The 14,267-nt window shown below is 38.5% G+C and overlaps 1 protein-coding gene across 1 annotated transcript in view; it reads right to left on the reverse strand.

Annotated features, from left to right (window-relative positions):
• The window catches only part of RECK (reversion inducing cysteine rich protein with kazal motifs), a 1,724,192-nt gene that overhangs the window by 259,805 nt on the left and 1,450,120 nt on the right, over positions 1-14,267 (reverse strand). Inside the window, exon 15 of the mRNA XM_044065108.1 lies at positions 4,706-4,828. Coding sequence (XP_043921043.1) covers positions 4,706-4,828 — 123 coding nt within the window. The remainder of the gene's footprint in view (positions 1-4,705; positions 4,829-14,267) is intronic.

Consider the following 14,267-nt stretch of genomic DNA (forward strand, 5'->3'; position numbering starts at 1 on the left):
AGAGTAGTGGAAGCAAGGTTAAGAAGGGACATGATGATTAGTGATCAGCAGTATGGTTTCATGCCAGGAAAGAGCACAACAGATGCAATCTTTGCTCTGAGAGTGTTGATGGAGAAGTACAGAGAATGTCGGAAGGAGTTGCATTGTGTTTTTGTAGACTTAGAGAAAGCATATGACAGGGTGCCTAGAGAGGAGTTTGGTATTTTATGAGAAAGTTAGGAGTGTCAGAAAAGTATGTAAGAGTGGTACAGGATAAGTACGAGGGTAGTGTGACAGCGGTGAGGTCTGCGGTGGGAGTGACGGATGCATTTAAGGTGGAGGTGGGGTTACATCAAGGATCAGCTCTGAGCCCTTTCTTATTTGCAATGGTGATGGACAGGTTGACAGATGAGATCAGAGAGGAGTCCCGTGGACTATGATGTTTGCAGATGACATTGTGATCTGTAGTGAGAGTAGGGAACAGGTGGAGGAGACCCTGGAGAGATGGAGATATGCTCTAGAGAGAAGAGGAATGAAGGTCAGCAGGACTAAGAATATATGTGTGTGAATGAGAGGGAGGATAGAGGAATGGTGAGGATGCAAGGAGCAGAGGTGGTGAAGGTGGATGAGTTTAAATACTTGGGGTCAATAGTTCAGAGTAATGGTGAGTGTGGAAGAGAGGTAAAGAAGAGAGTACAGGCAGGATGGAGTGGGTGGAGAAGAGTGTCAGGAGTGATTTGTGACAGACAAGTACCTGTAAGAGTGAAAGAGAAGGTCTACAAGAGGGTAGTGAGACCAGCTATGTTATATGGGTTGGAGACATGGCATTGACAAAAAGGCAGGAGTTTGAGCTGGATGTGGCAGAATTAAAGATGTTAAGATTTGCACTGGGTGTGACGAGGGTGGACAGGATTAGGAATAAGTATATTATAAGGTTAGCCCAGGTTGGAAGGTTTGGAGACAAAGCCAGAGAGGCACAATTACATTGGTTTGGACATGTGCTGAGGAGGGATGCTGAGTATATTGGGAAAAAGATCCTAACGTTGAAGCTACCAGGTAACAGGAAAAGAGGAAGGCCTAAGATAAGGTTTATGGATGTGGTGAGAGAGGACATGCAGGTGGTTGGTGTGACACAGCAAGATGCAGAGGGCAGGAAGAAATGGAAACAGGTGATCTGCTGTGGCGACTCCTAACAGGAACAGCTGAAAGAAGATGATGAATCTGAAAAAATGGCATTTGGTAAAAAGGTAATATTAACTGCAAGAGGATAACAAGGAGGGCAAATTCAGTCATAATGATCAGGGTTGCCACATCCAAGTACAGCACAGCTGCCTAAGCTGCAGCTGTTTTCATGAATATTAATTTGGTTAACTTGCCATAACTAAATTGCACTTGTTAATCTTACATTTGAAATGTTATTTCAGTGGCATACAGCACATACTGTCTTTTTGGTGGGTTATAACTTTGCCTCCTCATTGTTTTAGTTTTGTTTTTACTCTTCCAGCCTCTGTCAAACTGCTTTTTCTCTTAAGTCATTCAAGAGGAAAAACTAAACCAGCAGAACAGATTTATGGTGAACAATAGGAAATTCAGTCAGTACAGGTCCACCACCAGCAGGTAAAATACAAGCAAAAAAATTAACTGCAGATAGACATGCTCATTTTCAAACTACCTGCAAACCAGTTAGTTACACCAGTGCAGTCCAGCAGCAGTACCTTAAAAAAGTGGTCAGATCATCACTAGGGAGAACATCCCCGAATCCCAGAACATTATGAGATATGCTAATTAGAAGACAGCAAAGTGAAATTTAGTATGCTTGAAGATCTCAAGCTCTCATGCCTTTCATGGGTTCCCATTATATCTCTGTGTTGCACTAGCAAGGTTCACCTTGTCCCATACTACCAAGTTCTGTTTGCTATGGAAAATGAGTGAGATACTTTTACAAGAATAGAGCAACTACACAAGCATAAAAATAAACTGAACTTGAAATACTTACCAAGGATGCTCTGGGTGCGGAAGCCAGATTGGCTATTTGACCTAATGGCAATAGCAGCAGGGTAAATAAATATCAGCTATTGTGGGCTCTCTTGAAGATTATAAATATGGTGAATATTCACCCATTATATTGTACTTTGAGACAGCCCTCTTTTATGTGTAACAGTGGGAAGAATTTCAGGTACTAGATAAAAATCTCCAAAACAGAGAGCTGGGAACCAAACAGACCAAATAAAAGTAAAGGCATAAAAAGGTATAATCCTGATGCATAGCAAGTATCCAAGGAAGTTTTGTTCTTGACTTGGAGATCCAAGCTATAGTACTTGCTATAAGTATGCACTGATAATTCAGGACCCATAGTTCAAATGTCTACAACTGCTACATACTTGAAATCAGGACAAGAAGCAGCTTAGTCCCCTAATCAAAAGCATGATGGCAAAAGATAATGTATTTGATAAAGTGTATGAAAGTCTGTGTGGCAGTGGCCAACCATCCCTTACTTCTTAACCGTGCAAAGGAGATGAACAAATGGTCCATCTTCTTGAAACCAGATACCAACCCAAGATAAAATCTCGGCTAGAGCTGAACATTCAGTATGGAAGAGATTTTCTGCAAACAGGAAAAAAATAGTGACACAAATGGGTGAATGACTACTCAAAAAATAGTTTCATAAGAAATCACAGGATTGTTCTAATGGAGAATCTGCCTGTTTATTCTGACTTACAAAACGAGCATTTCTGTGACAAACTCAGGCAGATCGATGAGGCCAAAAAATATTTCATTTACTTCACATGCTATCAGCATCTTATATGTGTATGCATTTCAGCAAAATCATCTAAATCCAGCTATCTAAAAACAGATTTCATGGTTTCTTTCAAAATTCCAGAATATCAAGGAATTAACTTAAATCCATTATTAACCTGTGCAATTCCTGTTTCTCCTATTCCTCCTCATCCTCCACATTTGCCTCCACTGTCATGACAACAATGAATACAGTGGTCAAGGATTTGTTTGATGTGAAATTAGCAGTCTGAGTGAAGCTTTTTTCTGGACTTTCTTGCCCATACTATGAAAGAAGAGCTTATTAATCCAGAAATAACCAACCAATAATACCAATAAAATATATAGAGTAGAAACAAAGACAACTCTAATTTATATTTCAATTACAACTACATAGAAGACTAGGGGGTGTGGCTACTGCAACAATGAGGAATACAAACATCTACTGTTAATGAATAAGTGTAACTTACACAACTGTACTATGTTCATCATCCGTACTATTTTAGTAGCCCTTAGGCTATACGGGTTGATTACCAAAGTCTATCCATCCTGGGAGGAGGAAATATATCTATCCAAGATCCCTTGGAGAATGGTCCTAGCAAAGTTTGACCTAGACCTAGAAAAGGAATCTAGTCTGTAACGTTATGTAAAAGTATGTACACTGGGCCATGGTGCTACCTTTAGAATGCGTTTAGATTCCACCAGTTTCAAGTATGCCACTGAAGAAGACAAGGACCACATCCTGCCTGTTGAAGAATACATCTGGTCTGTCACACATATCTGCAACGTCCTTTGATAAACTATACTGGTTATATTATTCACTATCGGCTCATTTATTTTAAATGTAGCTAAGCCATTGCTGAAAAAAAATTTACCCATATGATCTAATGTATGAACCATCTGCTGAAATAAAAATAACCATAAATAAAATAACAGATGGGAACAAGAGATGAGAATACTCTTTCATTTATTTTAAGTGATATTCTTGACCTTTTTAACTTCTTACTGTAGTTTAGCAGAAAGGCTGCAGCTGAAAAATAAAAAAGTTTTTGATTTTTCTGTGTGTCTCTTCCTATAATGCTAATGCAATCTTTTGTCAAAGTATTTTTTTTTTATTTTAACATCTAAAAAAAAACATAAATGCAGTATATTATAGGGGAAAATCTAACTCCCATCATATTACTAGCAGGACATTATCCCTAGGAATTGTGCTAACTGTGCTAATTTTCAGGCTTGTAACCCTTAAAAGCTGTAGTAAGCTGATTTTCATGGCACACTATGACCTGGAAATGATTAAACAAAATGCAAATATAACTCTTATTTTCTGTTACTATCTTTCATGACCTCACTTGCAAATGTGTGACTCTAGCTGGTATTTTATTTCTCTGTTGTACACGTTTTATTTGTGCAAGTGTACTACATATTTTACTACTCCTGTAGTCCCAGTCATGTCTAAAAAAACATTACACTGACAAAAGCAGACCTAATTGGTTGTTAATTAATGAAATAAGTGAATAATTACTAAACCATTTCATACAATGTAGTTTGCCCATTGTTCTTTTTTCTGTTGTAGATTGGTCACTTGGATGCAAGACTTACGCTAAGACATGCTAGTGTACCTCAGCTGTCCAGAATTTCATAGAATATGTGGTTTTCTGGCAAATCATTGACGACTGAAACAATTAATGATAGACATTTAGTTTCAGACCCCATATCCTTCAGAGAAAAAAAATATGCTAATACAAAACCAGCAACTTTCGATGTTTAAAACAGCAATGGTTAAAATCTTTTAAAATCTTTTTTTTTTCTGTCACTATTTTTGGGCTTTGTCCAGAATTCTTGCACTAAGAGGTGGAGATGTGTACACACCAACTTCTAGGTCACCTCCGGCATTACACACATTCTGTTGGGGTTTACTGCTTAAGTAGTTTCCACTAATGAAATGCCGTACCTGTAAACATGTGCCGGTCATCTTCGGAACTATACTCAGGAAGGCACTGTCGCGTGGAGCAGATGAGGCTTCCGGCAAAACAGGAACACACATTGCAGCCCACTTTAAAAGATGTTCCATGACCTGAAAAAATATGATATGCTCACAAATATGCATAGGTTTATTCAGTTTCTGATCTGCTCTTTTGTATTTATGATAGAAATATGTATATAATTCTAATATGTATTAATGAATACTTTTTATAAAAAATTCACTATAACTTCAAGAAGAATATTTTCTGTGAGCTTTTCTTAAGATGTATAATGTTACATAAGATAAAAATAATGTCAATGCAACTTTAAGGAAATATTTTCTGTGAAGATTTTCTAACATGCACAATGGTTCATAAAATTTCCTATGAACATTCTACAATTTAGGAGAATTTAATGTATTATTCTATCCTTTGGGAAGTCATCTACCCCAGGAAACTACTGCACTGACAATACTTCCCTAACAGTGGACTCAGTTGTTCAGGATCTGGGAACTTAGGTGGACAGTGACCTAACTTTTGACCAACTTGTATATGTTGTTATAAGAAAGTCCTTCTACACTGCACAACTTATAAACAAAGGGATTGTGTCTAAATCTAGGAATGTTACTGTCCCCTTCTACTCAGCCCTCATTATATACAATGATTGGACAAATGCCCACTTTGACATATATCTGTCCAGATACATGCAACTAATCGAATGCCCACAGTGATACCTTACTAAAAGGATACAAGGCCTAAACAACATGTCCTACATCTACCAACTCAAAGCCCTGTCACTATACTTGGAGTCCTACAGATTGTTAAGAGGTGACCTGTGTCTGGCATACAAGGCATCCTCTGACCCATTACTGATGGATTTACTTCACATCAGCAAGTCAAATGGTATCAGAAATACTCAGTCTAGGGATCTAAACCTCTTCTGCAACACCAAAAGAACAGTTTTTGATAGAATAGATATATTTTGCAGAAGATACTGTTGCTATGGAGTAGACTTCCCAACCAAATAAAAAAAGTTTATCCCTGTCCATTTTCAAGCACAACTCAGATCTGTGGATGATAAACAGAAAATTTACAACAGGACAGCCTGTTGTACTACTAATGGGCAGAGGTAGTTTCTAAATGCTTTATCCAATGCATGGGTTCCCTCAAATAATCTATGGCATGATCCCAATTATTCTTATTACAGGTAATATATAATTATCGAACACGGGATGGATAAAGACAATTTACAATCAAATGGGGAAATTCGCTAGGCTTAAAATGGACCACAAGGGAGGCTAGCCTTGTACTTACTTATGAAACTATGATCCTATTTACATTTTCACATTTACTGGGTAACTCCTTCCTGCCTACAGACGTAGATAAATAATTGAACATAGTAAATTTTTTTTTTGACACTGCCAAATGTATGTTCTTAAAAATAGAACTCAGTGCTACATTCTGTAAACATGCATTCAATGACTTAACCCTATATAATTGACATTTTGAGTCTAAAAATCAGACATACAGAAAAATCATAAAAGTATTAAAATGTGAGCACTGAGTAGTCTGTGCTAATCCATAAACAGAAAAATGAGAAAGATAGGTGCACAAGCAAAGGCAGACCTAGCCTTCTCATGGGCATTTCTTAAATACATGAAAACATGTACATCTGACTCGTACATGGTTGTTTTCAGCTAATATCTATAAACATCCTCGCCATATGTGCATGCATAGCATTAAAATGTCACAGCAACAGCATCTGTGTACTATGTGGCTATCAAAAATAGACAATGCATATTGTCAGTATACAGACATTACCAGGTAAAGGAATTTACTACTAAACCAAATTGTTTGAGTAACTTTTCCTGACAGTATATAGCTATTTTATAAGCATATTTATACTCTACACCACAGAGTATTGGCGAATAAAAGTGCTTTGCATAATACCGCTATGGTCTGATAATTAGCACAGAGGATTGAGGCTTTGAAATGTTAGTGAGCTGCTCTCTGTAACCATAAGGGACAAGGTTTGGTCCCTTCCATCTCCATTTGTTTGCTCTTTGACCAAAAGTCACTTAAGCAAATAATGCTCCAGAGCTGAGTCTAAAAAAGATCCATGTGGATCAGTGCTCTACTATGGTTAACAAACAAATAAATAATATATATTTTTTCAACATCATCCTGTCAGCTATTAAAATATATTATTCATTGCAAAACATAGGGCCATTAAAAAAAAGAATAATTTTTCAGCAATCTGATAGGCACGTATCATAGCCATCTAATATAGAAATACAAATGAATGCAATCCCAGCCATCCTCAACTAATTTACAAGTTAAAGCAGAGCTTCAAGGGATATATGTATTAGACAATTTAAAGCATGCCTGGAGAAGCTGGATGCATTCAAACAGATCCACCTCCACTGAACTGTCTGAAAAATCTATAAAGGATAAACTAACCTTTGTGCAGTCAGCTCGTCAACTGGCTACATGGAGCATGAGTAATCTAATGCGCACTGTGTGGTAGTGTGTGACAGCTCAGCTATCTAAATTGCAAATAATATTGCCAAAAAGATACAGACTAAATATTGAGTCATTAGGGCCACAGAATGTTCAAACTTGTATGCCAGCTATGCTGTGATAAAGTCAAAGCCAAAAAGGATGGGCACAGTCGGACTTACCTCCTTATCCCTACAAGATATATAGCAGGAATACTATTTAATTAGTGCAAGAGGATGCGACAACCTTGTTCACTCTGCATAGCCACTGCAAAAGTGCAGTCAATATCTTGACTTGCTATCAGTTGGTCACATAGCCTGTCTATAGGCTTGAAGAGTTGTTCTGGACAGTTTTCTAAAGCAGCTGCCTTCCAACACAGGAACTTGGCCCTGTAGTCAGCCCTGTTATAGTGGGGGGTCTGGATGGAGAGATGATAAAGTCAGCAAGCAAAGGAGGCAAGTATTGCTGGGACTGAATTCATCTTCAAGTTGTGGGCAGCATCTTCACAAGGTGGACCCTGTTTTTATAAAATCTTACCAAGATGCCATTGAGATATAGACTGTATTTTGTACAGCATATATCATGAAAAGAAGTAGGCTAAAATAAAAAAAGACAGTTGGGTACACAAGTCACAGGATAAAAGGTGCTAAATCCCGGTAGGTGCACTGGATCCAGGATTGGAAAAAATGACACTGTAGAATCGTCAAGACACAGAAACATTTCTACAATGGGATTAAGCTAGGTTCAGGGGGATGATGCCCCCCCCCCCCCACACACACACACACACACACACTGTTATAGAAGGAAGTAGCAGTCCTCAAAAAACACAAAAACTGACAGGCCAAAAAGAGCCCTAAAGATTACAGAGTGGACAACTGAGGATAAGAAATAAATTATATATTGTAATTATTATGCAAGAAGCCTAGAATTTCTGGGTAGAATACATTCAAAAGGATTAAGAGAGAGAAATTAGTGGAAAGAAAAAAATGTGCACAAGAAAAACTATCAAAAGCTTCAAATGCAAATTCGTGTTCATTAATACAACAGATTCATGAAAAACATTATACAGACCAAGAATCCATGGGCCATTTGGAAAAAGAAGTGACTGGGGAAGTGCAAAAATGTAATCACGAAAATGTAGAGATTTTTGAAAGGTATACAAAATAAACATGGACATGGGAAAGAAAGAGATCTGATATGATGTAATATTTATGCAAAGGAGAAAGCCAAACTAATCAATTCAAAAAAGTAGCTCCAAAGATATTTGAAGAGATATACAGGAAAAGGCACCCAGATATGGAAAATTTCACAATAGGACCTGCTCCTGCTGCAGAGACAGGTATGTATCCCAGAGATTACCCCGTCTCTGGAACATGCTCCCCACCCATGTGAAGCAACGTTCCTCCCTAACCCATTTCAAGTGGAACCTGGACAACCAGATGGGGAACAGGAAATTCATCCCTAGTTTGGCACCTATGTCTCTAATGGACACTGACAACCTGTAAATGGTTCATCTCCCAGGCTCTAGTTTGTAAATGTTTCATCTCCCAAGCCCCTGCTTTCACTTATCAAGGGTATTCTGAACTTTTGCTAACGTCAAAAATAGAAACAATAGTAATTAAATGAACTTTAATCATACTTTGACTTTGGAATGGGGTCTATTCCAGTCATGGTATTAGAAACCCAAAAGACTGGGAAACCCACAAGGAACTTGGCCTTTTTATGAGACATGGCTAATCTGTATGTGTGTCAATACCTCATTAGTAAGAGTTTGTCCTATTTCAGTATGTCTAGTTATACTCCTAGTAAGCTAAGATGATAAGATGTATATATAAACTAGAGCAAGATAAGCCAATGCTGAAGTGGTAATTTATTACAAAAAGATAAGGCCTTCAGATCTTGACACCTCTCAAGAACCACAAGAAAGATCACTTGGACCAAGAAATACTATGGGATTAAATCCTGTGAAGAATGAAAGCACTTTCACTACACACAAAATTTCAGTAGTAATGTTCTCAAAAAACCCTCAGAAGACAGTGATCTAGCCAGCTAAAGAGTTCCATCACAATATCACAGACATCAATAATCAGTAACATTCAGATGATTTGCCTTACTGAATGTGACAAAGGGGACCATGACTTTTCCTTTACATATAAAAAAACTGAACATGGCAGCAGCAGTATAAAACGTGCTGGCCAATTAAAACTCCTGCATAGCCCAAGCAGGCAGCTCTTCCTGTGGAAATTATGCAGCTTAAAAGAATTTTATAACTGCCACAGAAAATATAAAGACCACTTTCCATTAAAGAATTTAATGTATGATGAGTGGATTTTCAGGATGAACCCTTAAGTTGATTGCCTATTTCTTTTTCTTAATTATTTAAATATCCAGACAAATAGTATACATTTGTATTCAAAGTAATAGTGTAAATCACTACCCTCTGAAGGCTTGGGGTGGAAGCTTTAACTCCTTTACATATTTGTAGCACAGTTGACGCTGCAGCTTTATGAACCAATTTCCATTTCTGCACCTGACATGAGCTGGTAGAAACTTCAACTCCTTGGTATATTTATGGTAAAGTGCATGTGGCCACTTTAAAGATCATCTTCAATCTCTATGTCTGACATAAGCTACTTGACTAGATATGTATCTTTCCCTAACACATAACAGGCAAAGTTCTATGAACAGGGCTTATTCCCATGGCACAGATATTTTTGCTTTGAATCTGCCCCTCATGACCCTGCTTCAGTTAAGGGACACAATGCTAAAGGAGGAATAGAACTGAATGACCAGTGTAAGTTTGCTCATCCTAGTGGGGGGGGGGGGGGTCTTGGTGTTGTCCTGCAACAGAAGCAACAACTCACAAATGACCAGATGTTGCTGCTTTAAAGCACATGAATTTTTGGGATGTACACCTGTTATTGTGTGTTCATGTTTTCTAAGCAGAAAAGGTGGGCAGTAAAAGCATTTATCCACTACAAGCCTCAGCAATGAAGGCACTGCACTGCACTTGCTAGCCACCAGAGGGACAATATAGTAGGTGGAGACAGTGCCCGCCTCTGATTTAAGAAATCTATAAAACAACAAAGAGCAGTAAGATTCAGGGGGAAGGATATACATTTGTCAGATGTAGTATGAAATAGAGGTGAACATTTTTTGAGTATATCTGAGCAGGCTGAAAACAATTCCTCAGGTCAATATATGCAAAGAAATAGCTGGAAGAGTACCAGTGTAGCAAGAAAGGATGAATAAGGTTGGTGATAAAAGAATTCCTAGGAAAACAACAAGAGAAGACACAGTAATGTATCTCCAGAAACCTCAGACAAAGAGACCAAGCAAAATGTTCCCCCTTTACGTACAAGAAATGGCTACAGTACATATAAAGGATGACTGTCTAAATGTGCTCATTCTCTTTAACAGGAACAGTGGGGCTGCAAGAGTGGAAAGAAGTGAAGGTGTGTCCACATAGGAGATGGCAAATTGTAGGTCTGTTAGTCTAACTTATATTAAAGAAAAAGTTATGGAAAGAAAACCATGGGGCAAGCTACTGGATTGCATGGATGTTATGAGTCTTGCTGATGGACAATATCATTGCTTCACAAACCAGGATATCTTTCCTGTCAAACCTAACCCTGTTCTACAAATGATTTAGCACTAAGCTGGAGAAAGGGAATCCAACAGATGTAATACATTTACCCATGAGAATGTTTTCTAACAGTTTGTTAAAGATGTTTGGTTCTTGAAAATAAACTGTATTGGGTGAGTATAAAAGAAATAACAAGTGGCACCACAAAGAAGTAAATGTTCTTGAGCAAAAAATAAAGATATAAAGTCAGGTAATATAAAAAGCTCAGGAACAACCCTGTGCAGATGGCAGTTATCAGCATTCAAGGCATCTATTCAGACCAGGTATAAACAATATTTCCAGCTCAAAGATGTAGTCAACTGCCACAAACTCTTGATTAAAACCAAATTTTTTATTTTAAAACAGATATCAGGTAAGCGCTTTCGCCAGAAAGGCTTCCTCAGACCATAAAAATACATTTATGCATGTATTGGGTGAGGCCTAAAATGGTAAAATGGCAGATAGAAAATGTGCAGAAATAAAGCAGCACATTATGAAAAGAGGTATTAACCAGCAGTTTGCCTCAGAATTCATTGGTATGGTTAGCCTTGTCCACTATATCTGTTTGGTTCATAATACTGAATTAGAGTTGATTATACTAAGACTGTGGTGGTGCTGCGGTAGCGTTGTCGCCTCACAGTAAGATGTTGTCCGGTTCGATTCTCAGCTAGAGCATCTTCTGTGTGGAGACATGCGTGAATGGGTGTACCTTAGTTGAAGGTTGTGCATCGGGGCCGGCAACTCGGCACGTAAAAATCTACTGACAATCATTAACGGACGGGAGTTCCACTGTGGCGACCCCTAACCAGGAAAAGCTGAAAGACACAACAACATACTAAGACTGGTGTAGTATTCACAGATCCAGCACTCTTAGATTGCATTTGTAATGTAAAACAAAAAATAAAGGTATACGTTTCAAAAGATGAAGAGCATTCATACATGCAGAAGAGGAATAGCCCTAGAGAGAATGCAAAAACAGGAAAAAGCAATTGAGTTACTAATTGTGGATAGGCTGAAGCACACTTGTTAAAGTGACAGAGGAAAACAAGCTAAAAGGAAGATGGAATGTGTAGCTAACAACAGAATGCAAGCACCTCACCTAGAATAGTATGTCCATTTTTACACAAAAATAGACATATAAATTAGGCTTTGACATCAAGTTACAGCACTTCATCTAGAATAGTATGCACATCTTTGGCCAGAAATAGAGAAATATAAACTCAGTCTGGACATAAAATTATAAATTAGTGAGGAAATGAAGAGATGGAGAATAAAAAATGACTCAAGAATAGTAGTAGCCTCTCCCAGAGGTGTAAAGAACTGAAGCCCAGACTACAGCCCAGATCGCTTGTGTTCAAAAGTTGGAGAGGATGAGCATGAGCAGCTGAAGACAGCCTGGTCATGCTAGGGGAGGAGGGATTCTGCTAGGTCCACAGCACTGGTGACACCCTGCAATAGCTGCATCTATCACCCATCTATAGTGGCTGTGTTGGCTCTCACTATATTAGACAGGAACTTTATTTATTTATTTATTTATTTACATTTTACTTATTTGCTGACCAGATAATTCCTAGCTCAGTTGGGGAATAGGTGCATGTGGGTGCACAAATACCTCATTCTCTGACTAGGCAGTTATTTTGGTCCACAGCCAGCCTACCAATAGACTGCTCTGAGGGGCTGGTTAGTTGATTCAGTCCCTAACACCCATCTCCCACCATCATGAGTCAAAAGGGCTTCCCAGGGGTAACAAATGTGCTGTAAGGATCTCATCAAGCATGGGGATACCTGGCTCCCATCCTCACTGAAAAAATGGGGCATTACCTCTCAACCTCTTAGAGCACAAAATCTGGACAAAGCCCACAATGATGGGGGACAAATAGGGACAGATTTTAACCATTGCTCTTACAAGCTTATAAAGTTGATAGTATAATAGGTTTTGCATTAGCATGAAGTTTCTGAAGGATGTGGAGTCTTAAACTTAAATGTTTGTCATAATTTAATGACTTCAATCCTCAGCTATTAGTCAGAAAACTACAGATTTTAGGAGGAACACACCAAAAATATGAGGCAAAAATCTGGACATTCTACAATAATCTGTACAGTTGAGAGGTAAATAAGGGTCAGGTAGTGCAGCCATCAAGCAGGGTGCCATAGAAGTGGTGGGGGATAACAACAAAATAGCAGTTAAGCACACAGGGAATGGGAGAAAGGGAAGGGTAGATATAGCATAGATGCAAAATATAGTGCAGAAGCAGATAGTAGGGGCTGAAGTCTGGAGGAATGACAGAGAAGGAGAAAGACAATGGACAGGGACATTTCATACCAGACAGAGGCAGTGGAGTTGTATCAAGATGCACTGCCACAGAAAGTGGTTCACTATAAATTAATTGTTTAGCATCGGTTGTGCTAAACAGGGGGGCAGCTTCTGTGGGAGGTAGCAGCAACAGTCATGTGGACTAGAGAGACCAAAAATCTGTTTTTAGCATTTTCTTACATCAGTATATTCATATCGATATACATAACTAGATGCCACAGTGAGGCTTGCTATACCTCAAAAGGTAACTGGAAATAAATTATTCCTCATATCTTGCTCCACTTGTATTAAGCAGATGCTAAAGCCATTATTTCAAATTGAGCTGACTAACAATGTCTTTGGTCTTTTACACAGACTCTAAACATTTCAGACATCTTTGCAAACATACTGCTCAACCTATTCAACATAAAATAACTACTACTTTTGTCCCTGATGAATGACACATAGCAGTGCGGAAGTCCCTCCATAAGGATTGCCTTACAACTGACACAGGTAATTTATAAGACTATCAGTTTTACAAGCCTCATATGCAAAACCATGGAATGTATGATAACTGACCCCATTAAACTGTGATATCAAGAAACTTTTCAAGGTTGAACACCAACAGTCTGGCTTTATGTATGGGCAGATTCTGTCTATTTGATCTGGTAAATTTCTTTCAAAGGGCTATGGAGGCTGCAGGTGGTTCCCATGCAGTGCATGCAGCATATCTTGACCTGGACAAGGCCTTCAACACCATTCCCCTTGCTGACATCATACTAAAGCTAAATGCTTTAAAAATTGGCCCACATATGGTAACATCAATAGCAAACTGGCTGAAGCACAGAACCCACACAGTGTGTTACAGGTACCTCATCAGAAGGCATGAAACTGACCAGCAGTGTCCCTCAGGGGTTGGTGCTGGGACTTCTTTTTGGAATTTATGTCTCAAATCTCCAAGGAGAGAGCAAGGACCTCTGGATAACAACATTTGCAGACAATTACAAACTGGGGATTGTTGTTCAGTCACCCTATTACACCCAGACTCACCAGAATGAACTATCTTGACTAAACTCTTGCTGTACACAAATGCGCAAAAACTAAATGTTAAAAAGTGTAAAGCATGACTTTGGTA

This window comes from Protopterus annectens, chromosome 3.part0 (assembly GCF_019279795.1).
Source record: "Protopterus annectens isolate FY-2018-M chromosome 3.part0, PAN1.0, whole genome shotgun sequence".
NCBI lineage: Eukaryota > Metazoa > Chordata > Ceratodontiformes > Protopteridae > Protopterus > Protopterus annectens.